Here is a 27,672-nt window from a genome sequence, read left to right on the forward strand (position 1 = left end):
TAATATATAAATTCATTGGCATATAATGGAATAACAAGTATATTTGATCATTTGAAAATACCATCAAGTAAGAGAACAGGACCCTGGTATACCGGTGTTAGTCGTAGGCTGTCGGTATGTGAAGATGGCGGCTGTTGGTGGACACTCGTTGGTCTCAACCATTGAAACGGAGATAGAGAGAGCCAGGCAAGACTTAAAAGGTGTTGATGAGAATCTGCGCAGGCTGACTGGCAGGGATTTTAATGACCCAAGGTAAATGCAGTGTTATTAATGGTTGGATCAGAGGTGTGAGGGTGTGTCTGGGTCTCGTCATGGGCGTCTTGTCCTCGTGTGTCGGGCGTCAGGATATAAAATCCCGAAAATTTATATATTAATTTCTTAAATACTAAATTCTGTCTTTTTGCGACGTAAAAAAGGTAGGGGACATGGCATGTTTGATTTGATTGTGAGTTCATGTTATAGTATTTTGTATTTTGCTGTGGTAGAAGCTTGTCCAACTGATGACTCGTCTTTAAGATACATGGTTTTGATCCCAAATTAATAGTTAAAATTTTTAGGCTACCGTACCGTAGGTAGTGTGTTCTTGCAAAATAGTGTTATTTTTCATTGATTGTTTGGTAATTATTGATCACTAACCCGCTGCCGAAATTCATAGAAAACGATTTTAAAAACGACGCAATTTTACCTTTTTATTAGTGTACACTGTTGTAGTTTGTTCAAATGTGTTAAGAAATGTTTGTTTTCTAAAATAAACATAACCTAACCTTAGTGGATATGAAAAACAGACCTCACCAACCTACCCAAACAAACCTACCTAACCTTACCTAATTTTTGGATCCCCGGTATATTAAACAGAAAGAACATACGATATGGTGTAAGTTGAGGTTTTTCTGGACGTGAGACCATCCAGCAGCATCGGCGCTTATGCAGTCTGGGTGGCAGAGTGATTTGTTATTTTGTTATTGAGATGGCAGGAAACGTAAACCACGGCGTCGTGGAAGTGATGAATGATTGTTTCCAATCAATAACTGACTTAGCACACAAACCCAGTTCTATTTCACGGTATTGCAGTGAACAATACTTTCTACTTAAAGGAATGATGACGTGGTATTTGAAAAACTGAAGGATCTCTTTGTATTTATCCCTAAATTCGCAAATTTCGTCCATATAAGACCGGCGACAACCTTCACATGTCAGTGTAAAAATGAGACTTCTGCGGGAAGAGACGACTCCTCTAGAGCTCGGCCTCATTATCACCGAGAAGACAAAGTGGTGTTCGCCTGGGCACCTACGGTAATTATCTACCAAATGAAGCATTTCCACAAGAAATGATTATCATATCAGAACTCACTGATGAAAATAAAGTAAGAAAATAAAAAGCAAAACAAATAACTCGTCTGTGGGTCAGTCACCAATTTTTAACCGATTGTTTTGGTAATTTTCCTGAAGGGGCATAAAGGCCATGTTGTACTTGCCATTTCAAAGGAGAAAACTCTTGCATGGGAAAGGAGAAACAATGGTAACACTGGAACAGGGGTCCAAGCTAATCAGCAAGTTTAGAAACATTTTCAGTAATGTCTTATCATTATAGTAAGTATTTTAAAAGAGGCGTCAGTGACCTGTGCCCATGTGGGCTAATCCCTGTAAAAAAAAAAGTACTTAATTTTGATATTTGGTACCAATGAAAGCAACTTAGTTGAAGCGCAATGGTGTAATTTATTTTTTTTGTGGACGTGAGTGTATGGTCGGACCAAGCAGGTCAGTTGTAAACATACAGACAAATTATGGTGACTTAGCAGATTTTTTGGAGGAATATTTTTGGAAAATAATTAATTTGTTCAATTTGTAGTTTCAACCAACCAAAGCACCCGAGTTGAGCAGTGTGCGTTTCTGATGGTTTCTGTAATTTTAAGACATTTTTCTTTGATGACGTTTCCCTCTCAAATGACCTAAGGTAACCTAACCTAACTAGGGGGCTCCGCCCCCCTTGGATCCCTTGGTATATTTAAGTCATTTGTGAGGGAAACGTCTTGGAAGAAAAGTGTCTTAAAATTTTCTAATTCACTAAAAAAACACATTGCTCAACTTGAGAGCCGTGGTTGGTCAAAACTACAAATTGACCATTAATTTCTTCATGTGCAAAGCAAGTAGGGACATTGTTTAAGTGTCATATGATCATTTTTTTCACTTTGTTTTACCCTGCAATTTCCCTCATCATTTGTGCCCTGGAAATATGCTTATTATAAAAAATACGAAAATATATTATGCCCTTGGACAGCATTATAGTACTGTACAGTAAATGTAAAGCAGGTTTGGCTGAATTAAACCAAAAATTATAATTGTTTTTATTATTTTAATATTAATTTTTTTCACTGGTTTTAATAAGTTTTTTGGTTTTTATTATTTCAAGATGCTTTTAATGATTTATACAGAAGTAGATTTTCATCACCACTGATACTAAAAAGACTGTCACTATTAAATTTTAAAATTAAATTCAAAGCCATTATGACCAAGCATATGGATACAATTTTCATAATATGGTTAGCAATTTAACACTACATCTTGAAGTTACCTACTGTACCCTGATGAAAAATGAATTCCCAAGTATTTTTATGCTCCTACCAGTCCTACTCCTACCTCCTGTTTTGTTCAGCTCCTACTGCTGTTTTTCACAACTGCCATTGTTCTAGGTCTTTTTGTTAATTCAGTGTTACTCTATACAATATTCTCTAAGTTTGGTCTGTCACATTTCATTTAACATGTAATAGTTATTGTTTATAAACCAATACCAATCGTGTATTATTATTAATAATTGTTAACTACTGGTATATATTTAATGTTCTATGTTGCATGACAAAATTTATTAAGAAATGAACTAATCATAAATCCTTTAAATAAATTAAAATTTATTGGAAAAAAACGATATTGTATTTTTTAACAATTTGTAAAAATTACTGTATATTGGTTCCTGTTACAGGTACTTGGAATAAATGCCAATCAAATTTTAATGATGCATTACTTTAAATTTATTAAAACTGACCAAATAATGTGGCATTAAACACCCTCTTTTTTAACAATGGTGTTTGTCAATCTTGAATTTGTAAAGATCCTTTAATGTAGTACTGTACTGTTTTGTCCTCCATTTTCTTAATATGGTAAATATTCAGTACCCTCCTGAGTATGTGTAGTTTTATTACAATTCTGTACTGTACTTAGCTGTACAGATAATACATCATAGACCACAAATGAACAGCAAACAAAATATTATAAAGGGGGAGGGGGTGACTTTTGGTTCTGTCTGGGAATGTAACCCCATTGTGTTATGGAAACCTGTCTTAGTCCTTACTGGTTTCTCTTTTTCAGTAGTGTACAATACTGGCCTAGGAACACAACTGCCAAATGACAATGAGCAATATTTATTCAATTGGATGTACAACTTTTTAGAATTTATTACATTTCATAACTATTTGTTGTCAATTTTGGTGTTCATATTGTATACTGTACTCACTTTGAAATGTCTCATTTGTAACTTTTGAGGAACATTTACTTTCTGAGCATAGTTATCTAGTGTAACCAGCACAAAGGGAGCAAGCGAAAAGACTGTATGTATGAAGAAAATGGCGAGTAGGTTGTGGCCTTCATTCAACAGCTGAACTGTTTGACCTTTTAACAGAAACGATACATTGAGTGAAAGTGTTAAGAGCTGCATAGGCTTGCTCAAGTTTGGCAGTTCCCCATCAATTTTGAACATTAGTGTGCTTTGCCTCCCCAGAGGCTACATCCTAGTTAGTAATTTATACATTAATAAATTTTTTCAGCCAGCGCGCAGATTTACGGAGAATCCGCCTTTCTTCCGGTGGACGAGAGGATGAGCCTCCAACTAAGCGAAGACCCCCTGGGGGGGTCTTTGCTAGGTAAGCATTTTTCTGCAGTTTTATAATTTGTAAAACTGGATTGAAAAAAAATGTGTAATCGGCTGTAGTCATATTTTGTAAACAAATCTACTTTATAATTTTTAAATTATATATTGCATGAAAATTCAAATTTCTTTAATTTGGATGTCTGTAAATCAGCCATAAGCTGAAAATATACAAAAGACATACTGGTATGTTGTACAGTCGGGTCAAAAGTCTTGAGCACTTAGCAATATCTGGCATCTACTTCTGAGTTATACATATATGATTGGGATATACTAATAACACTACTTGTCATCACATATTATGCCAAAATCACAAAATGGGATAAAACTCCTTAATACCTAAGATCTTCGGGTACTTACTTGCTAAATACTGTCAAGTGTTCATGACTTTTGACCCCGACTGTACATATACAATACTGTATAACATAATGACATTGGGAGAGGGTGATTTCACAAGGAATTTCAGAGTAGCTACAGTACAAAAGGGAGATTGGCAAGGAGTGAACACGTTATCTATGAGTTGTTGATGTTTTTTAAATGGCTGGAGTGGGACTGTTCTTGTAGCAATAAGTGTGTGGTCATATGGACTGGATGCAGTTATGGTGCAGAACAGCAATTTGCAGACGGCGATCTCAGGTGGTGGCAGTGGTGAGGAAGATGTAGCAGCTTTGCCCCAAACTGACAGATGATCATGATGATGATCAGAGTTGAGAGGGCCAGTATACTGTATTGAGTGACTTAAGTGGTGTAAGAAGGGGGAGAATAGTTTTGCATTCCCTCTTCAGCATCTTCTCTTTCAGTGCTTGTTATGTAGCAGCTAAGTGTGTGTGTGTGCCTGCATGTGTGGGTGTGTAATTTTAATTAGTATGTACACTGTTTCTTGATAGTTGACTTTCCCCCTTAAGGCACCATTTTTAGTCCAGTACAGTACTTGTGAAACCATATGGGACTGGAAGATTGTTGTTTGTTCTCAATTTTCTATTACTGCTTATTACATAGAAATTGCTGAAGATTTGGTTCTTCAGTCTTGGACAAAATTTATGAAATGAGGTACTGTACATGAGATAGTGATGGCTTTGTAAACTCATGAGATTTTTTTCACTAAACTTGGCAAAAGTTTAAGGATTAACAAAACAACCTTAGGGTCCTTCAAATGTTTATTGGATTAGATACAAAGGGCCAACTGGTGGGTTTTTTATTGCTTTATTATCCATTACAATGTACAGTATGTAGAAACTACTGGAGATTATTGAATCATACAGTGGTCCCTCGGTTAACGAGCACAATCCGTTCCAGCAGGTTGCTCGTTAACCGAAACCATTGTTTCAATGGGTTTTTGGGTAATTGGTTCCAGCTCACCGAAAATTGCCTAAATTCAACAAAAAAGGTAGAAAATTACACTTACTTTGAGGTGTGTATATAGAAGGCTCCTGGATGATGATGCTTGATGTGGGAGGTGGAGGAGAAGGGAGAAGAGAAGGAAGCGAAGGTGGAGGAGAAGCATTTTACTGCTTCTTGGAAGGTGAGTCACCTTCCATGAAAATGTCAGGAACCTCTGGAGTGACAGATTCTCCACCATGAACATCCTCTCTCCTTCTTGAAGTGGAAGGCTGAGGGCTAGCATCATCCTCTTTCCTTCTTGAAGTGGAAGGCTGAGGGATAGCATCTTGTTCCCTCTGCCTTTTACTGAAGAAAGTGTCAACTGTGGTCTGTGGGGCATCTCTCCTCCTCATCATTAACTTATGTTTAAAGAAGGAGACCATTGTGTCCTCAACATGACACAAAGTTACTTCAGATTTTTCCACATTTGGGTGCTTTGAAGCCAATTCCCTGAACTTCTCCCAGTGGTAAATCACATCTTTCAACTCTGAAGTTGTCATATGGTCATCACTTTCCATTTCCTCCTCACCATTGTCAGCCTCTAACATCTCATCCAGTTGCTTCAAGTCATCAGGAGTAAGTTCCTCCTCATGAGACATCACAAGCTCTTCGACATCATCCTCATCCACTTCAAGGCCCAGTGACTGACCAATGGACATAATCTCCTGGTCCAACTCTGTGTCATCCTGAAATCCCTCAAAATCATGGACTACTGATGGCCACAGTGCTCTCCATGAAGAATTGAGGGATCTAGTGGAGACTTCTTGCCATGATGACACAATCAATTTTACAGCCTCCAGTATGTTGAATTGTGTCTTCCAGAACTGTTTCAGTGTTAGTTTAGGATCATTGGAAGTTGCCTGATGACACCTCCTAAACATTTTCTTCATGTATAACTTCTTGAAGTTGGTGATCACATTCTGGTCCATTGGCTGTATGATTGATGTAGGCAAAAACAACACTTTCAAAAAGTCAAATTGATACTCCAAAGTTCTGGCAAGTTCAGGGTCATGACCAGGAGCATTATCCATGAGGAGAAGAGCCTTTAAAGGGAGTTTATTGGTGGTTAGGTAGCTCTTGACAGAAGGGCAAAACACCTGAACAGCCCATTCATTAAAGAGCTGTCTTGTCACCCATGCCTTATGGTTGGACTTCCAATAAACTCCAAGCTTTGCTCTTACCACTTTCTGTTGCTTGAACACCCTGGGGTTTTCAGAGTGGTAGACAAGCATAGGCTTCAGTCGGAAATCCCCTGAAGCATTGGCATCAAGCAATAGAGTGAGATGGTCTTTCATGGGTTTTTGCCCAGGTAAAGAGGCTTCATCTCTGGTGATGAATGTTCTTTTGGGCATCTTTTTCCAGAACAGCCCAGTTTTGTCCACATTGAACACTTGCTGTGGAAGATAATTTTCTTCTTCCATCAGTTCTTTAAATTCCACTAAAAACTTTGCTGCCCCTTCCTTATCAGCACTAGTAGCCTAATAACACTGAAAATGTCACTTTTCTTAAATTTTTCGAACCAGCCTTTGCTGGCCCGATAATCTTCAAATTCTGTTCCTGAAGAACCAGGTTTATATGTCTTTAAATGTTCGTAAATCTCCCTGGCTCTTTCACAAATGAATTCAGAATCACCTTTCATCTGTTTTCTCTAATCCAGATGAGAAGTAACCTCTCTGTTTCTGAAATTAGGGCTCTACCTTTAAACACTGGTAGATTTGTCTCTTACTTTCACTTCTTTAAATTTGTCTTTCTGTGCAAGAATTGTCGACATGCCATATTCTTTGCATAGCGCATTTGTTCTAATGCCTTCTTCATGTTTCTTAATATTTTCCTGCTTGGTTTGGATTGAAATCGCTTTTCTTGATCTCTTAGGCCCCATGTTGGATTCAAACAATGTCAACACGTGATCTTTTAAGTTTAAACTATCTGTAAATAAAGAATATTTTCTTTAAAATAACACTGCACTGTGCTATATATTGTCAATATGTAAAATAAATTTAAAAATGACCAATAATTTCTTACAAACACAGAAAAAAACCGTTTAATTGAAGAGAGTCTCAAGCAAGATGTTACCTCCACTGAAAACAGAGAGACACTAACGCTTGTTTGGTGTGTTAACAGGTTGGATGGCGCGCCAGAAACTAGTGACCTAACCTTCAGTTATGTTCAATAATTGTTAAAATGACTAAAAAAATTAATATTAAACTTTTAAAATTATTGAATAGTATAAACTTGATATTTACTAAAATAGTAAGGAATTTAATCCCTAGAACCGATTACTGTATTGGCGGACTAATACTACAGCTGGTTGACTGCCAAGTGCAAGCGAAAACATGTTGAGGTCTGCCCGTAAGAAACTCGTTAACCGAGGTTATGAATCTTATGGGAGGTAACTCGTTAACCGAGGCGCTCGTTAACCGAGGGACCACTGTACATTACCTGCCACAAGACAATGATGGCATCACGTGGTTTAAAAAAAAATAATAATGACTGACCAATTGACCTGCAGTGGACCCTAGTACCTGTAGTGGACATCTTTCTGTGCAAACTGCTTGGTTTTCCTGAAACTGGCTCGTTATGTACCAGAATCTCATATCTCCAGAAATATTATACAGTTATTGAACAATATAGCTGTACTGTACTTGGAGTTCCCCTTTAACCTTCCCTGTGCTTCATGGAGTATAAAAACAATGACATTAGTGTGAAAAACCATTAAAGGCATAATTTGGTTCTCACTCCTTACACTGTTGACTTTAGTTTTTTTATGTGTAGAAAGTAATTAAAATTAGAGGTATGGTTGTTAACTGTACTATTTTAACTAGAATATCAAATAAATTTCTGTTCCATGCTATATTTAATAATATTTAAAAATTGCTGACCAGGTTGGGAGCTGTAGTGCTTGACCAGCAACATGCGGAATCTAGGGGTCGACCCCGAGGTGATCTAAGGGGTGATTTCCGTGGTGATCACCGGGTAGATCCCAGAGTTGAGTCTCATGGTGACCTGAGGGCAGAGGTACATGGGGAAACTCGTGGCAGAAGAGTGCAAGAGGTGGTTGACAATGATGAGAAGACACCAAAGGTAAGATAAGTTATTCTAAAATTTATGGAAGAATAAGTTTTTTTTTTTGCGCTTCGAGCATTCTAATGGTTCACTTAGGAGAGATGTGTTATACGGTATAGTCATTGTGTAGCCATTTTTTATTAAATTTTTGTCTTATCCAGAATTTTCAATCCTTGAAGATAGTTTAACCAAACTTTATTCAGATGCTGTTGTGTTACTTAACCCTTTTGCTGGGTCTGTATCATATATGATACAGTAACATTTTTCCTTATCACTGTGGCTGTATTGTATATGATCATGTGGTTTAAAATTGGCGTGCAGGTCTGATGAGCAAAAATGTGACTGTATTAAATGTAATTTTTTTCGACAAAGTTGAAATATGTATACAGTACCTGTAGTTGAACTCCGCAAAAGAAATTCATTACATACTTATTGCGTTTTACGCGGGGGTTATGTTCTTGAAAACCACCGCCTAATTCAAAAACATGTAAATTAAACATAGTTTTCCCATAAGAATATCCTGTACATGTAAATGGTACAGGTTAGGGGAACCATCATATACCGTACAGGGTACAAACAGTCCTTTCACTTAAACCAAGCACGCGGCCAACCTCCGACACACGCTGTCCTCTGAAGTAGGTGATCACATTTAATTTCACGTCCATTGCGATTGTTTTTTGTGCCTTTTTAGCTTTAGGCACCCCAGAGGAGGCAGATGGACGTTTTCCAGACATGCTCAATGGGGAAAACAGCCCTTAACACTAAAAAGGTACGTGATAAACACAATGCAAATGAGAGCACAGAGAAAAAGTAGTGCTGGTGTGAACTGAGGAAGCGATACGCGGGAAGCTTGCTGGACGTGGTCACAGTTGTTGTACAGAATACTTCATTATCTTCAGCATTAGTAGGAATAATCTTTATTATTACATTATTATAATAATTATTATTAATATTAAAATCGTTGATGTTGATATGACTGTGACTTTATAGTAATAACTTACAAGCACCTCACTAGGCATCACGTGCGACTCCGCTGCCAGGCGACCAGGCGAATACGGGGGAGAAATTTAAACTGTTTTGAGCGCGTTATTTAAAAAATTGGTGCGCGTAAATTACCTTTTGGTATTACTTGAACAATCACGTTATTCCAAACATGCTTAAATCAAATGCGCGTAAAACGCGAGTTACCTGTACTAGAAAGATTTTACTTTTATTTTTTGAAAATGTCCGCACACAGGATATCCTGATTAATTAATTATGTCACAGCGAAAGGGTTAGAACCATAGTCTTGTATGAAATATAGTGGTCTTGGATTAGGAATTATTGTATAACCGTGCTCTTGGTTTCATAAATTGTTCATTTGTATTTTTGGCAATAATATACAGTACAGTGGTCCCTAGGTTATCGAACACAATTTGTTCCAGAGTCGCTTGTTAACCGAATCTATTATTTCATTGGGTTATTGGGTAATTGGTTCCAACTCACAGAATAAGCACAATCAAAGTACTGTACAGTATTACCTCGCTTTACGCGGTTTCGCTTTCCGTGATTTCTCATTTACGCTGTGCCTCGCCAGAACCGAACTTTCACTTTCCGCTGTGCATCTACTCATATACGCGGGAAGCGGCGCGGGCAGGATGCGCACAAGGTCGCCCAGTCATCAAAAGATTACTGAGTTCTTCACCCGCCACCCACCACAGCCGGCCTAAGTCAGTGATAGTTAGGATATGGACTTGTATGGACTTTGAGGGGTTTGACAGAGGCCCTGCAAGCCTATGTGGTGGATAGTGATACAAGTGATACATGTGAGAGCCAATAATCTGCCCTCTGCCTCGGAACCAACCCCTCATCCCTGTGTGCCCAGCCATCTTTTCTACTAATGTAAGTGTTAAAAAAACTAATATTATTGATATTTCTCTTAATTATTAATTGTATGTGCATACCATCATAAAGTTAAGATAATATTTTTACTACAACATAGTTGTGTGTCGTCAAAAAGTGGAGTTTGGGGGTCGGGCCAGTCTCTATTGGAATTAATCCCATATGTTCTGTCGTTCACTTGACGCGGTTTTCACTTGACGCGGTTTTCACTTGACGCGGTACCCTGTGAGTTCAATTGACTGCGTAAATCTGGGTACTACTGTTTACTGTTAATAGAATTATCAAAACATTAAATATAAACTAAATACAGTACTGTACAGTATACTGTATAATAATAAATAAACAATAGAATACTGTATTTAACTTATTTTGAGGTGTGTCTGTCGTATTCCCGGCAGCTTTGTTTACATATCAAACAGCTGATTGTAGAGGCAGTCGATGAATACATGTCATATTCTTTACAGAGTGCGTTGGTTCTAATGCCTTCTTCGTGTTTCATAATAATTTCTGCACTGTATATTGTCAATATGTTAACTGAATTTCAGAACCACCAATAATTTTAATGTAAAAATGAAAAAAAATTATTCAAGAGACCAACAAACTGGATGTTCACTCCACTGTAAACAAAGTTAAACTAAGAAGCGTTGTTGGGTGATTCAATCAGCTGATGGGCGCACAAAAACTGTTCCCTGTAGTACTGTATATATTATTAATATGTTAAATAAATTTCAGAATGACCAATAATTTTAATATAAAAAATGCAGAAATATTAAAGAGCATAACTTTCTTAATATTTACGCCACTGGAAATGAATGTAAACATAGAACTGATTACTATATTGGCGGACTGGCCGATCAGCTGATGCGCACAACAAAATGTGTTTGTCGTAAGGATTTCATTAATCGAAATTTTTCTTTAATCGAACTGAAAATTCTTTTGGGAGCTAATTCGTTAACTGAAATTTCATTAATCGAACCGTTCGTTAACCGAGGGACCACTGTACTGTACAATATATATATTCTGCTTTTTGTTAACTGCTCAATTGTCATGCAAGGTGCATTGCATGTCATTAACAGTCCATATAGGTATTACTTTCCATATTTAGAAAGGTGACAGGGTTTGCCGAGATGTTATATTGAGAAGATAGGATATGAAAAATTGGTAAAAAGATTGCATAATTCAGAAGTAAATAGTAGTAAGGGGAAAAGCTCAAAAAGGAGAATAAATGATGGTCTAGTATGAGAAGTGGAGGGGATGAACATCAATGAAACAGCTATAGTACACACAATTGGTAGGAGAGCATGGCATTGAGTGGGCTGTGTTTGCCCTCATTCTGGCTACTGTGTGGCATATCAGAAAAAGGCTTGTAATTACAATGCTGTTTTTTCTCTGTTAAAGTAAGTTTAACCCAAGATTGAAGTTAGAAATTCTGATTTTGTTCTGAAAGGATTATCATTGAATCCATGAAAGTGGAATAATCATCTTGTCTGCGATTTACTCTACAAGATTCAGGTCAAATTTAATTTAATGACAATTGTATTTAATGTGCTCTTGGTTTATGGATGTTCATGAGATTTTTAGTAGAAAAATATATATAGTTTAAAGCTTCAGTATGAAAACAACATTGATATTGATTTTTATTATGAGTTTTCTGGGCCTATAAACTAATGAGTTGTGAGACCTCGTTTGGTATTTATTCTGATAAATTTAGGGTAACCGATGAGGCGATGATTGATTTTATACAATGTACACTATATTGTATCAATATCTATCTGACACCCCCAAAGTGATGTCACAGATATATCTCATCATTATAAGACCACATTTGGTATACCTGGTTGAGGTACAAAGGGTTTATGGTATATCCCCTTCAGAGTCATTATAGTCATTTTCATTATAAGCAGTTTAAGGTTTATGCCTAAATGCATTTGCACAGAAGTTTTGTTGTTGTCACATTACCATTGTCTTGACTGGAATGCTTGGGTAAATGAAACTGTATTTAATGCTGAAATCTATTTTACCAATCTAAGGTTCATCGTATGATAATAATTTTGCAGGCAATTCAAATGATTAAGTATACTGTACAGTAGTCCGTTATTCATATTGTGTACAACATTCAAAATTCTTCCCAAACAATACTAAGTAATTAGCAGCAGTTAAAGTACAGAAAGGTAATGTTTTGGTTTCTTTACCAACAGCCATCTCTGGCCTCGTCTGTTGCGCGCCCACAGCCAGACACCAAGTCTCGTACTGAAGCTGCAGCAGAATTGACTAAGGACAGAGCTTCACGAGACAGGTCAGTTTAAGGTTTATCCTGATTTTGTTAAAATGATGATAATGTACCTTGCAATTTTTATTTAATTTTTCTCATTTTGAAGAGTATGATTTGGAGGTACAGTAGTTTATATACTGTATCTTGTATACGGTATAATAGTCGATATATCTTGTAATATATACAGTAAGTTTTAAGAAACATAGTAACATATATCAGTTCTCTGTTATCTGTCTAATATGCTCCACAAGTGTCGGGTAGACCAAGGAAAACACATATTTTGAAATACAAAATGGTCAGAAAAGATTGCCAGAAAAGTGTGAATAGCAACCAGAGGCTAATGTAGCAAGCATGAATTCTCATATCACATACAAAGTGAACCCACAGACTCCTCATAGATTAGAGCCTTTTCTGTAATAGGTAATGCTTCACCCCTTAACCATCTTTCCAAAGCTAACATCTCACTCTTATATGATGAAAGGATTGGGCTTAACCCTTAAGCCCCGGTTAGGGTGCTGCTGGCATGATTTTCTTATTATTGCTGTACTGGCAAACACTGCATACTTATCATGTACAGTATTACCTTCTGAAAAGTGAATTGAACCCATGACTATTGAACTGTTTGCCCATTACAATAACAATTCTGCACCATTTACTCTCCCAACCACCCCCCTATATAATATTAATTTTTGTATTTTCAGGAATCGCCGCATGTTTGGTGCATTGCTTGGTACTCTTAAACGTTTCAAGAATGATGAAGCCAAGCAAAAAGATAAGGTAGGAGTATTTTGACACCTGTTTAATGTAGGGTGGTGTTATACTTTAAGAAAACAATGTATTACTATTTTGATATTAGTTATACTATACGAGAAGATTTTGATTTTATTGGAATGGTTCACTCACTCCAGCAGACTTGACATGGGGCACAAAAAATGAATTAGACCGTAGTTTTGTATATACTGTACACTTTTGGTTCAGGAGAGTTTTGGATTAAATATTATTCATGCTAGTAATTGATGGCATGTTAGATAGTTATTATTTCATATACAGTATATACATACCAAATCTAAAGCAGTCCACTTTTCATTCTCTTATTAATAGGAGGGTGTACATTTATGATTATTGTGGTCATGACTGTCCTCCTGTTACTGTATTTGCTCCCGTTCCTCACCTGCTGAGCATGCTAACTCCTGTACATGAAGAAATGTTTATGCCCTTTATTTTATTGACCTTATGATAATTATTTATTTATTTATTTATTTTGTTTGCACATGTACAGGGGTAGGATTGTGTGTACATGTAACCTAGTAAAAAAAAAGAAGAAGAAAGTTTTGTGTATCTACCTGAAATATGAGATGAGTTGAAAAAATAACCGTACCATAGCTCATCACTTGGCCTTGCAGCGAGATGGTGAGGGGGTTGTGGCTACAGTGGTGGGTCTGACTTGGCAACAATACCACCAGAAATGTAAACAAACACAAATGGAAATAAAATAATTAGTAAATTTATCATTTGCATCAGGTATTTGTAGATTTACAGTGGCATATATAGCAAATGACGTTCTATTTTTCATGTAGCAACATAAAGAAAGAATATAAAGGAATGATAGGCAAGCCTAGGATAAAGGAACTAACTGGTAAGGACATACGAACATGTACCAGGTAACTATTGTTTTCCGTAATGACCCGTGAAAATGCACGAATCCCTTGTATGTATTATTGCAAATCCAAAACTTATGATAACCTACTGTATTCCAGTACCCCCCATATACTGTACTGTATTTACCAGTACTGTACATGCACAAAATCTGATGTTTTTTCCCTAAAAAGCACTTGGAAATCATTTATAATTTATGTCTTATAGGCTGGCAAAAACGGTAATTTTTTTTTTAGTATGGGAATAGTTTTACTTTTCCATGACAATAGCTTCTCAGCTAGTGTGTGTGCTTCATGGCACATTTAAATATAAAGGTAGAGTTCATTTTGAAATTGGTTGCACTTACAATTGTCAAATCATCCTCTTGAAGTTACCCAAAATCAAATTTTATGCTGACAATTGTTAATTTTTATTCTTTAATTTTACGAGGTCTGGAATTATACAGTACTGTACAGGGTACTTGTATTATGGATCAATTATGGTAGTTGTATTCATTCATTTATGATGCAGTTGAGAATTTTGCTGTGTATTAGTTTTGTTTATTTATATGTGTACAATTTAACTATTAAAATTATACATTTTTCCTTTGAAATTTACAATAATAATTGCTTGAAGGATTAGATGGCTGTGCCACTGGTGTACTTGTGTTTTGTATTGAAACATTACACAAAGAGATCTAACAGAACTCATGTTTTTTATGATTGTCCATGTTTTTCTCTTAGTATTTGAAGCCATCATTGTAGGATGTAAGTTATTATTTGAATTTGGGAAGTGCAAATTTTTGCAGACATCTTTCAAATGCTGGAGAATGACTATAGGTTCTGTGTATTACTGCTACATGCTGTACACAGTCGGTTTACATTTTGGTTTCTTAAAAGTGAATTAGTATTGGGGGTCCTTGAAAATTATGGTATCTTGGGAATTCTGGTTTGATAAATACTGGAAATTTTAAAGTTTACTTTACAATCACTTTGTTTAACTGGGTCTTGTTCAAGTATATTGACAGTGCAGGACACAAATCAAGTATTTTTTTAGATAATTATTTTAATCTCCAGGAAGAGCAGCGTGCTGCCATTGAAAGAAAACTGGAAGAAAAGGGTCGAGCAGAAAAGGAAGAACTTAGACGTGAACGCCTGGAGCTTTTCAATCAAAGGAAGGAGAGGCAAGCACAAATTCGACGGCTAACCGTCAAGATGGCTCGTGTAAAGGAGGTCAGTTATAATGCAGTAACCTCTGAGGAACTCATTTTGCACTACTATAGTCCACTGTTCATGGTTGTAAAATGCTAAATTGCAATTTGCATCATGTTCTAATAGGCTAGTAAAAAAATTGGTTCTATGTTACCCAACCAGTGAGTCAAAATAAAAGATTATGCATGCCAGTATAAGAAAGGGGATGATATGAAAGACTAGATTTCACTTATGTAATTTTAAAATGAGCCAAGGGCTTTTATGGTTGGTGTAAAGTGGGGTGGCTCACTGTGCAAACCGAAGCAGGTTTTTTTTATTTCATTACTGTAGTTTCGGAGACCAAAATATCTTGCAGTCAAAAGTAAAATTTTTAATAGGTAAAAGTTCAGCTTTCAGGCCTAACTACAACTTGAAATTTTCTACACCTGGGTTTTTATGCTTTTTGTTGGCTTTTCTTAAAGGTGCATTACTTAAGGAGTGTTATTATTCCTATAAGGCAAATGTGGATGAAGTACTTGTACTTTGATAAAATAAAGGCTATGGTACAATTTCCAAATTTATTACTACCGCTAATGCTATATTCTCGGAGATGCATAGATTGAGCACATTTATATTTGATCCTCATGTTTGGTGAGAGTACCTGTAGTTTGATTACTCATCAACTTAAACACTGGTGTAACTTAATAATTGTACTGTAGATTAACTTTGCTTTATTGGTGATATTGATTTTATTATATTTTATTTTTTATTTATTTATATATAAATTTATTTATTTTTTGTAGCATGAGGTTTGGGAGGCCCACCAGATGAAATTATCAAAGTTTATACGCACAGAGTCTACACCACCCATCTTCTGGATGCCCCGCCAACACAGTGCCAGGACCACCAGCCTTGTGCGGGCTACACATGACATCATTCTAAGTGAGTTAAAAAAAGAGTTTTTCGTGGTTACCATGTTTAACTTGTTTTGTTTTCCCACTTCCTTTTCAGTTGGTCACAACCAGTTTTATAATTATGTAGTATAATGGAAGGAAAGAAAATGAAATCATTGAAGAGTTTTGAAGCAAGTAGGCTAGCAACCATATTATTTGCTGAAACACACTTGTCCAATAATTAGTGACCGACCATGAAAGTGGGTGCCATATGTCTGATTATCCATTAGGGCAGTATGGCTGGCACTGGACTTGACATCCTTCACTTTTCCAACTGTAAATTTAGGTTAAACTGGGGTCTGGGGGTGCCCCGGAGCAGGCATGAACCCATGACAGGAGATAGTTGTTGTATCCACTCAGCTGCCACTCACTAAATTGACTTGGGAAAGGATGAATAAACAAAAAATCTACAGTTTGGGAATTTCAAGAAAGGATGTCCTTATTGTTTGCCATCTTTAGGGTTGGAAGAGTGAATCAAAGGAAGAGGAGGTAAATCTAAGAATTGTATACCTTATATATTCATGTATAAACTGATCTCATATACTTCGACCTCAGAATTTTGGGTAAAAAAAAAAGAATCTCTTAGATTTTCATATACAGTACCTTTTGTACAATTCAACCCTAGCTTTTGTGAAATACAGAGTATAATCCTTGACATATTTTGTATAACAGTTGATGCTATGAACAGTGTTACCAACTCAGAAACTGAATTCCCACCAGTAACCAGCACCTGTACTGTAAAATAAAATATGAAAATACTGCACAGGTACTGTATTGCCATTTGCCTGCTGGATGACAAAATATTTGTCAATAATTTCATTACACACAGGAGACAGCTGAGAACCTGCACACTGCCGACCCACCTTCCCCGCTTAGCGTGCCAACTCTTGCACACAAAGAAATGAGGCGTTGTGTGGAGAAACTAGCACAAGTGCCACCCAGGCCACAATCATGTTCATGACTGCAAATGGTTCTTAAAACACCCTATTTTCATGAGGTGATGGATGAAGTGCAAAAATACCAATGATCATATAGTTAAAAGTCCATAGACAAAAACCTAACTCTGGTCCATATCTCATCTAAGCGACATTTTTGACCATTTTTGCTGGGTAAATGTATCACATCCGCCAAATTCTTTGTGTGAAACCTACGGCCTTATTATCATAAGGCTGTAAGTGTGTTTGTGGGCAAGAAGGGAGTTTTATTGGGGGAGGCAGCCAATCAGCAAGCAGAACTGCATGCCGGACAGGGCTCGTGGCGCAATTTTTTCAGTCCTTGTCTTGAAACTTGAGTGTAGAGGAGGTGCATCTCGTGCTAAGGGGGCATGCTTTTCTTTATTAATATCGCCAAATGTGGTTGTGTATTGTCACTACACAACAATGTCAAGTGTTAGTGACTACGTTGAGGCCCAGCCTGAGCCCTCTACTTCGATTGGAGGCTTCCCTTCAGTAATGTTTTATTCTCAGAAGCCACCTAGGGAATCGGTGTCCCAGAGCCTGATGACAGTGAAACCTCCCACAGTGGGAAACCAATTTAGGGTGTATTTTTATTATGATAATCATGATTGGAAAACAAAAATATTTACCAGAGTTTTTATTACAAAACATAAAGGAAACATTATTTTGGGTTTGGTAAGCTGAGGTTAACAGTATCGTTGCAAAAATTTATTTGCATAATTTACAAACATTCAGCTTCATTTTAAAGCAAACAGCAACATTCTAACTAGAATACTTTCCGTGTTATCAATTTCTGAATGTTGCAAACTTTGAATGCATTTCCTGACAAAAAATGAGAATGGTGCTTGTGTTAGTTTTTCCATGCAATGCCTCAAATGTTTATTACCTTTATGCATTTGACCTTATGATAATGATTTTCTTTGTATTTATTTTTATTTTTTGGTGAGGGGGGGCACATTCTGTTAGGTAATATTGTGTGTGCATGTAACTAAGTAAAAAAAAATAGATTGAAGAAAATTACATACTGTGTATGTACTCAAATTATGAGTTGAAAAATAACCATAACACTTATAGGTCACAGCTTGGCCTGATAAAGAGAGAGTTAGGGGGATGTGGCTTCAATGGCCTGTTTAACTTGGCAGCAATGCCACTAGTGCTGTTAAGTTGTTAACAGACTCAAACAACGGGAAAATTATATGTAAATCTTCATTTATACACGTTTTGTTGATTTAAAACGGCATATATTATATAGTGAATGAGGTAATGCTCTTCATGTAGTAACATAAAGAAAGAATCTAGAGAAATGGTAGGCAAGGCTTGGTCATAGGAGCTTACTGGTAAGGTTTGCCTACTGTGAGCATGTGCCTGGGTGGCCATCACTCACCATAAATGACCCATGGAAATAAATGAATTTTAATTCCTGAAAAATTTGTTGCATATATAGTTTGACCCCTACTTTTTGCATAAAATTTTTTTCATAAAAACTCGAGCTGTACTCGAGTATATACGATAGGCAAAATGGAAGAGACTCCTCATTTTGTGCTTTGTCATCCATATATAAAAAATTTATAAACATGATAAAGGGAATCCATTAAGGGAAAAGAAGGTAATTGTTGTGGTGGACATTATGTGTGTGGGGAATGCAAGGATGATATGTATCATTACAGGGAAAGTATTGGTTCTAAACCCAAATTTAACATTTACTGTACATGTATTGTGAAGTAATAGACTTCCTCTTATTTCCTTTTCTTATCCTTCATATCATCTTACTCTGGTTCCTTTATCCTCCTTATTGTGTATTCATGTATTTAATATCCTTATCACTATGTAGGAGAGCTGGAACAGGATCGTCAGCGCATGAAGGAGGAACTTGAAGAAATTCTTGGGTCTCGTGCGGAGGAGGATCAGGGCGAGGAGGGCAGGGATGCAGCAGAGGGGGGGGAGGAGGAGGAGACGTACGTGCGCAGGGGGGTCCGCTCAGAGGTCAACAGGCAGGGGGAGGGGGGTGGCAATGATTCTCTTGATAACTGTGCAGGTAAGTTAATAAAAGCATTCTTCCTTATCAGAGGTTACCAGTGTATGTAAAAGGATTAAGGTCTGTCAGAAATTGATATTTTAGCAATTACAAATATTCTTGAATGATATACATACAGGATTGTTATGACCCATGTGCCTTGGATTTTGTCACACTTTCCAAAAGTTAGAGGCCTTTTAACTTGCTTTAACAGGTGACTTGCAAGTTTGTATCAGTTCAGACATCTTGCATTGTAGTGCAACCTTCCTCAGGTGTGATAATGCATTGCGTATAACTCGTAGTTTTAGGTGTAAACTTAAATTCATATTCATAACTAAAATTCATATGCATATATATTATTGATTTTTAGTTTATCTTCTGATTGTTAAGTCACTAGATTTTGTTTTTAGAAAGAATTCAAAACATGAGGTTACTGTACTGTATATGTAATAAGGTAAGCCAGACTGCTGTTGAAGGAAGTAGAAGATCAAGTTCTTCCACAGTTTTGATTTTTCAGTCGGGTAGTACTGGTATATTTTATGTTTACCACACCTGTTCTTTATTTTTCACTATACTGTATATACAGTATATAAGTGGTATCTCCGTTAGCCGGAACAATCGGTGCAGAGCACTTCCGGGAATGAGAGACTTCCGGATAATGAGACGACTCTCTCAAAGCCGGGCAAAAAATCCCTCATCCCCTGAATTTTCCGGTTATCCTGTATCGGAAAAATTTTCTCAAAAATTTCCGGAAAATGTGCCTGATTTTCATCTTTCAAACCCGGAAAAAAATCTCCCCCCATTCCCGGAGTTTTCCCAGGTATAGGGAAAATTTCCTTGGAAATCTCTGGACAATGTGCCCCTCGGAAAATCGTTCACAAATCCTGAATTTTCTGGAAAATTCCGGCCTTGGAAAAGATTTTTTTAGAAAATTTCAATTCTGGATATCGGAAAGTTCCGGGTTTAAGGGATTCCAGCTAACGGAGATATTACTGTACAGTGAACCCCCGAAGATCTGGACTAAAAGGGGGGCACCTGTCCGAAAAAGCCGATTGTCCGAATCTTCTGGTGAATGTATTAAATGTATAAAAACGATAAATTATGATATAAAAAAACACCAAAGATGCAGTACACATTATCCTGACTACTGGGGTTAGTTATACAGACTCTTTCCTGTGAAAAAGCCATAATTTTGAGCAACATGTTGCTGTACTCATTTTGTATGTACGACACTAAAGGACTAACTTTTTTTTTATCTTCTGCAAACTATGTGATGTCTGTACTCAAGTTATTTGCTATCTTACAAGGATTTGAGCAATTCAGGTTATGTTCTGCTAAGTTTAGTCTGTGACATTTTATAGGATAAAAACTTTAATCCTAAAACTACCTTCACCTTGTTTTGGGAATGCTTCTTAGGGAGGCTTCTTAGCCCAGAACCTCCATATTGTTTGTCCGAATTCCAGATTTACCGGGTCCGGATCTTCGAGGGTTTACTATATATGTATAATACAGTTGTCTCCCCTTTTAGAGCACTTGGGCTGTACATTTTCTTTTAAATTTTTTTGTTATTTAAGGAACTCTACTTCCCTCTTTTAGAGCATTAGGAATCTGGGGGAACAAATGGTCGGGTTATGAACACTTACAGATTAATTCGTATGATATTCTTAATGCTCTATCTGATGGGTTTGCATTAAAAATTGTAATGTACACTATATATTAATATTTGTAAATTTAAAATGTGCTGGAAGGATATTAGCATGCTTACCTTATACAGTATAAGATCAGTTGTGGCTGAATACTACAGATCTAGAATGAAGAAAACTTGCTTGATCACAGTGTATTGGTAGAATCATATTTGATTATCTGAATACAAACTGTCCTTATTTAATGCTAGTGGATGTTTTTTCAAGAAAAAGATCAGCATAAGTGAAACTGGCCTGAACAAATGTGTATTTCCATAATAGTTGGGCTTATTCCCAGCCTCGGCTGAAGTTCCCCATTTGACGATACAGTAAACGCCCTCTAACTCGGACTCGCTTAATCCGAATCCCCTTGTAAACAGGACTGGGGTTCTGCACTGGGCACATGTATCTCAACCTGGAAAAAATAAATAAAATCTGGTTAGTATGGGAAAAAGTTTGCATAAGTGAGGGCTGCCACTGTGGTGGAGGTGGTTGCTCAATAGCACTAAAGTGAAGTATCTAAGAAATATAAATAATGCACAGTACATACAGTTAATTACCTTAGGTAATGTAAATTGTGTTGTAGAATCAACCCAAGACTCGACTGCCTCATGATAAGTTAATAATGAGTAGAGTACATGTACTTTATTTTCAACACGTACTATATACCCTGTACTTCTACATTTTATAAACAGGCATATTATAGTGCGATAATATTGTACAGTATACCATATGAAATGCTCTTCTACTTTGTTCGGTTCTCTTATCACTCCCATTATATTAGGCCATAGCCACAAGTGAAAATATTTACAGCTAGTGATAAAGTGTATAAACTTTTATCCAAAGAATCGTTATAATTCTCTATAAGGTTGTTTGTATAAAATATTCTTAAAAACAATATTTTGAGATATATGATTGGAACTCGAATCTTTTATGAAGAAAATATATACAGCTCCTCCCCGACTTAGGACGAGGTTAGGGACCCAAATCTAGGTCGTAAGTCGAAAATGCTTAAATGATACATAGAAAATCTAAAATGGGTGTCTCTTTTTCTTCTCAGCACCACAAAACTCACTTTTAAGCTTGCCAGCCATTTTAAAGTGAATTACAAACGAAAATTTTGTCAGTACACAGCGCAATCACTGACGTTGGGACTCGAAAATACGTAATTTGACAAAATTTTGGTACGACTGAGGCAGGTCGTAAGTCGGGGAGGAGCTGTAAATATTTTCACCGGAGTCTATAGAATCGGTGAATTCAGTTAGAAGTGGGGGCCCCCCCATTTTTTATACCAAGATGATCCTGAATAGTTTATGTAAAGGTTTGTTTCAATGAATATATATAAAAAACCCTCCAAAATATGATATTTTTGTAGTGCGAGGACGCGTTAAAAAATATTTACGGCTAGAAAAAATTTGTAAAACTTTTATCCATGGATTCTGTTCAACTTGTGTTATAAATATGAATTTACTACAAAGATTGTTATAAAAAAAGTCTTAAACAAAATATCCGACATTCTTGGGCTGTTTTTACAAACCCTCTTAAGGTTTTGTATCTTTCTGGGGACCCAGTTTTTAATTTCATTCATCCATCCCAGGCTCTGCCTTCCCCTGGCCCTCCTACCCTCAACTTTGCCCATTAATATTTTTTTTTATTATTCCCTCATCCCTAATTATATGACCAAAGTATCTAATTTGTCTTTATCTGCACATTTCAAGTATTTCTCTTGAAGTTTATAAATACTGTAACATCTTTGATTAAACAAAGCTAATTTTACCATATATAAACTAATATCCAATAAGTTATATAAACAGGAAGCTATCCCAATCTAGCAAAAAATGTCGGATTATACTTGATTAATAGGTGCAAGCCCTGTCAGTTATAAAGAGGGCTTCTTTCACCCCCCTACCATCAAGATGCACTTAAGGACATAAGAATGGAGGAAACTACAGGGTGCCTATTGGCCCATACTGGGCAGTCCCATTTACCTTACACCCAACCCCTATCGCTCATATATCCATCCAACCTATATTTGAAGCTATCCAGCAATTTCGAGTTAATGATGATGTTTGGTAACTTGTTTCACTCATCCACTACTCTATTTTCAAACCAATGTTTACCTATCTCGTGCGTAACTTTAAATTTGTTTAATTTAAAACCATTGCTACGAGTTTCCTCCTGGTTGGATAGTTTGAGTACCTTTGTTATATCACTTTTGTTTAGCCTCGACTTTCATTTATGCACCTTGGTCATATCGCCCCTCACTCTATGTCTCTCAAGGGAGTGCAAATTAAGATGCTTTAACTTGTCTCTGGACTCAAGGTTCCTAATGCCCAGGATTAGTCTTGTCATTCTCCTTTGAATTCTTTCTAGGGATTCAATATCCATTCTGTAGTATGGTGACCAGAACTGAACTGCGTAATCCAAATGGGGTCTCACAAGCGCAAGATATAGTTTTAGGATAACCTCGCTAGTCTCGTAACTAACACACTTTTGTATGAACCCAAGTACTTTGTTAGCCTTGTTTCGAGCAAATACACATTGTTGACTTGGTTAAAGATTCCTACTTATCATTACTTCTAAATCTTTCTGGTCAGATTTCTGTATAACAATGTTGTTCATCTGATATCTGGTTTCTCTGTTTACATCTAGACTATGTAGTTTACATTTGTCCACATTAAATTTCGTCTGCCATTTTTCAGACCATGTAAAAATTTTCTTGAGATCTTCCTGTACAGTACAGTCAGTAGAGATTTATCTTACCTTAATTATTTCCTCAAAGCACATTTTATTACAAAAAGCTATTAATATATTTCATAGATTACATTTTAAATTATTGTAATGAAATATTCAAAATATACGTACCACTGTCACTACTTTAAGTATCCTCTATAAACAATTTCATCCACCGTATCAGGTGAGTGTTAAATTCTATTTGTTAGTACACTTTATATTTCTATGCATAAATAAGGCTTTGTTGAACTTGCTTTGTTATTTAAGAAAAAATAAGTAAAAAAATAAATGAATTCCTAGTGGGTGCATCTGCTCGCCTGCTACGATCAGTTGTTTGGTTACTGTCTGCTGCTATTAACTTGTATTTTGTATTTTCTTAACATAATTGTTGTTCACCTTTGTTTCCTTTGATAAATGTTTAGCAATTTGACAATAAGTTCAAATGTAAATTACCCCATGTCTGTCTGTGTGTTAGGGAAACACAGATTTTGTGGTGTTAACAGCTCAATCTCCTATTTGGGAATAGTTTTCTATAAGATAAATAGATGTCTGGCCTGTGGGGTGATAATATCCAATTTGATGCTGATATTGGGTTCAGTAGCACTTTATTTAGGGTTGGTGGTGAGAGGCTGTTTTTATTTTTTATTTCAACTACATCTGATTTGCAAGTTCCAAAACCGTTGTATTCAACTCACACCACTACAAGTCTAAGTTAGCCCTCCAGCAAAAGTGTTTTAATAATATGGTTCATAACACTTAAGGCTCACACCAAGATTTTATTCCTAGCTAGCACCCTGAGTTTTATTTCGTACTCATTATCACTCGGGTAGTTCTTGTTTCTCTTGCACCATGAAAGACTGTAAATTGATTGTTCATGCGGTTCTTCATTGTCTATTTGTGAACATGTTAGAGAATTTACACCATTTATAGTGGCCCACAGGTGACTTTGAGGGTTGTATCCTTTGATTCAATGCCTCTTTACTATTCCATGATGTATTGGTAATAGTTCTTCCTAAGTACCATACAATTTACTTGATAATTTGCTGTTAGCATATTGAAGTGCCCCACTAGACTTTAATGTAAGAAAGCTGCAGGTCATATCCTACATAAAATGTCTAGCTAACATTTCAGTTCTGACTTATAAATTAAGGTTGAAAGTTAATATTTATTTGATGAAGCTAAATATAAAATTAATAATTGTTTGTAATACATACTATTTAAATTATTTCTGAGTCTCAGTGTTTGTAAGAATGGCAGAAAGAAGATAAAAGGTAATTGAGTGTTCACTTTGCTGACCATATTAAAACTGTTTTGTGTTGATTACTGTGAGCTTAAGATATAATTTTGTTTTTTTCAGATTTGTTAGATTACGAGGCTGAGGAGGGAGAGCTAGTGTATGATGAGGCAGACCTGTCAGGTAAGGATGACGACGACACTGAGCGTATGGTAGTCCAGGTAGATGGGCGGGGGGATGGGGGAAGAAAGGTGGAGATAGTTGCAAATCAGACTGAGGAAAGTGGGGCACCAAACACTACAGTGGGTGGGGGTAATGACAGTGAAAAGGAGAATGAAGGTAGGCAGAAGGAAAAGGATAGGAGTCGGGAGAAGGAGAAACACAAAGAGAAGGATAGGAGTAAGGACAGGGATAAGGATAGGAAGAATAGGGATAGGGGAAGAGAGAGGGATAGGGAAAAAGAGAGACAAAAAGATAAAGAGGGAGAGAAGGATAAAGGAAAGGATAAGCCTAGTGGTAGGGATAAAGAAAAGGAAGGAGAGAGATCACGGGATAGCATTAAAGATTCAGAAAGGGAAAAGTTGAAGGAAGTGGGTAAAGGTAAAGACCTAAACAAAGTACAAGACATTGATTCTGACTTGGCAACAACTATAGTTCACATAAAAATAGAAAAAGATGATGAGACAAATTCAACTGACTCGAGACCAATTTTGAAGATCATTAAGGAAGAGAAGCCAGACAAAACACCCAGTACAACCAAGAAGAATGAAAATGCAGAAATTGCTCCTGCCACTGTTGTTACAGAGCCCCTACCACCTCTTCCTCCTCCTCCTGTTTCTACACTTCCACTACCTCCTGATGATGCCCCAGATCCCCATCTCCCATCTTGTAACTCAATTCCTTCCCCTTCTTACAACCCACTTCACTCCCCTCCTTACAACCTATTTCATTCCCCTCCTTACAACACATGTTCCCCATTTATGGGCTCAAATTGGCCTTCTCCTCCTCCTTCCCCTTCTGCTGTTCCTCCTGAAGCACCAGAATTAGATGACAAAGCTGAAGAAAACATGGAAGAAGATGATGATCAGCAAACTGATGCTCCTAAAGCAGATACAACTATGTCAGAGACACCTGAACCTCCGTGGGATAAAGATCCTCATCCTGAAAATATTAAAATGCCAGAGGAGAAGCCAAAGGAGGAGTTAAAACCTGCTGAGGTTCCCAAGAAATCTTCTAAAGTCAAACAACTCAGAGAAGATAAAAAGAAGACACCCAAGGCTGATAAACACAAGAAAAAGGCAGACAAAAAAAAGGACAAACCAGGTAAGAAGAAAGACTCAGGCTCTTCAGATGACAGTAGCAGTGATGATAGCAGTAGTGACACAACCAGTGAAAGTAGCGATAGTGATAGTTCAGACTCTGACAGTTCATCCTCTTCGTCAGGATCTTCTTCTGGTTCTTCCTCAGACTCTGAGAGTGACTCGAGTTCTAGCTCTAGCACAGACTCGGATTCCGATCATGGGAAAAAGAAAAGGAAGAAAAGAAGGGGAGGGAGAGCGTCAAGAAGTGATGATAGCAGCAGTGATAGTGAAACACAGGAAAAAAAGAAAAAAGTAAGGAAAATCAGTGCAAAGATAATAGGAGATGGTGGAAAGTCAGCCAAGGGGAAAGTGAAAGAAGAAGGAAAGAGTGATGATGATAAGTCCAAGAAAGATTTAGGAAAGAAAGAGAGGAATAAGGATAAAGATGGTAAGGGAAAGGAAAAAGAACAATTACGTAAACCAAAGGAAGCGGACAGGGTTAGAGAAAGGGATGCAGAACGGCGAAGAGATAGAGATCGAGCTAAGAAGAATGGTAGGAGTAGGAGTAGAGAAAGGAAAAGGGATAGGAGTAGGGAACGGAGGAGGGAGAAGAGTGGGAGTAGGAACATGGATAAGGATAGAAGGGGAACCAGGAAGGATAGGCGATAGATAGTGCAAGCTGTAATCAGAAAACTTGTGGCATTGAGTGGGAGACTATGGGTGTGTTTCATGTAATGCTGTACAGTATAGAGGGAACATGATTTTTTTTTGTGTGATTGTTTAATGCCTTATTTGTGAGTTCATCATTACATTGCTCAGAAGAGACTCATCAGTTTGAAGGAGTCATTAGATTAGGCATATGCTTTACAGTTCCACCTAAACTAGTGAGAAAGCCATGGCTGAATCCTATCTAATGATTAAGAACATTTTAGAAAATGATAATATGCAATTATTACTGTATAGTTGAAAAAAGTTGTGTTATCTTACCGCAAATGTTTTCATCATTCAGTCATGGTATTTAGAACATCAAGTTTGTTATTTTGTTTATAATTCCATAAATACTTCCTTTCCAGTACATGTTAGCTTGAGTTTTTGTGAAATAAAGACTAAACCATAAGTGTGTATCAATATTCATTTATTACACATGTTATATTGTGCATTTTTGTAGTGACTTTGACAATCTGATGATTCTTAGGTCACTGTTTATGATTTGACATTGCACTTTTAAAGACTGAATTGTATAACATTGAATTGAAACATTTTTCAAGAAATCTGGACCCAATATGCCATGTTTTGTAGGAAGTTGTTAACATTGTTATATGATGCTTACTCAGAAAGTCACTTATTTTTTGTTAGTGTTGCAAGTATGCAACTAAGTAATAGTGAAAGACCTTTTTGCTGGCTCCAGGAGTCCTCATAATTGTTCAATAATCATAAAAGAAGTAAGGTTTTCATAAGA

The 27,672-nt window shown here is 36.7% G+C and overlaps 1 protein-coding gene across 1 annotated transcript; it reads left to right on the forward strand.

Annotated features, from left to right (window-relative positions):
* Nucleotides 1-90: 90 nt before the first annotated feature.
* LOC121860214 (pinin-like) lies at nucleotides 91-27,330 on the forward strand. Its single transcript, XM_042357296.1, has 9 exons — nucleotides 91-252; nucleotides 3,819-3,914; nucleotides 8,182-8,380; nucleotides 12,442-12,539; nucleotides 13,217-13,292; nucleotides 15,227-15,382; nucleotides 16,144-16,282; nucleotides 19,081-19,284; nucleotides 25,036-27,330. The coding sequence occupies exons 1-9, from the start codon at nucleotides 125-127 to the stop codon at nucleotides 26,880-26,882; spliced, it is 2,943 nt and encodes a 980-aa protein (XP_042213230.1). The 5' UTR covers nucleotides 91-124; the 3' UTR covers nucleotides 26,883-27,330.
* The last annotated feature ends 342 nt before the right edge of the window (nucleotides 27,331-27,672 follow it).

Source organism: Homarus americanus, unplaced genomic scaffold (assembly GCF_018991925.1).
Source record: "Homarus americanus isolate GMGI-L3 unplaced genomic scaffold, GMGI_Hamer_2.0 scaffold21914, whole genome shotgun sequence".
Taxonomy (NCBI): domain Eukaryota; kingdom Metazoa; phylum Arthropoda; class Malacostraca; order Decapoda; family Nephropidae; genus Homarus; species Homarus americanus.

Bases quoted from the DNA above. Each gene is read 5' to 3' on its own strand.
- LOC121860214 (XM_042357296.1), top strand. From the start codon at position 125: ATGGCGGCTGTTGGTGGACACTCGTTGGTCTCAACCATTGAAACGGAG. The intron at 16,283-19,080 runs GTGAGTTAAAAA...ATCACTATGTAG, and splicing joins TACACATGACATCATTCTAA to GAGAGCTGGAACAGGATCGT. The intron at 19,285-25,035 runs GTAAGTTAATAA...TGTTTTTTTCAG, and splicing joins TTCTCTTGATAACTGTGCAG to ATTTGTTAGATTACGAGGCT.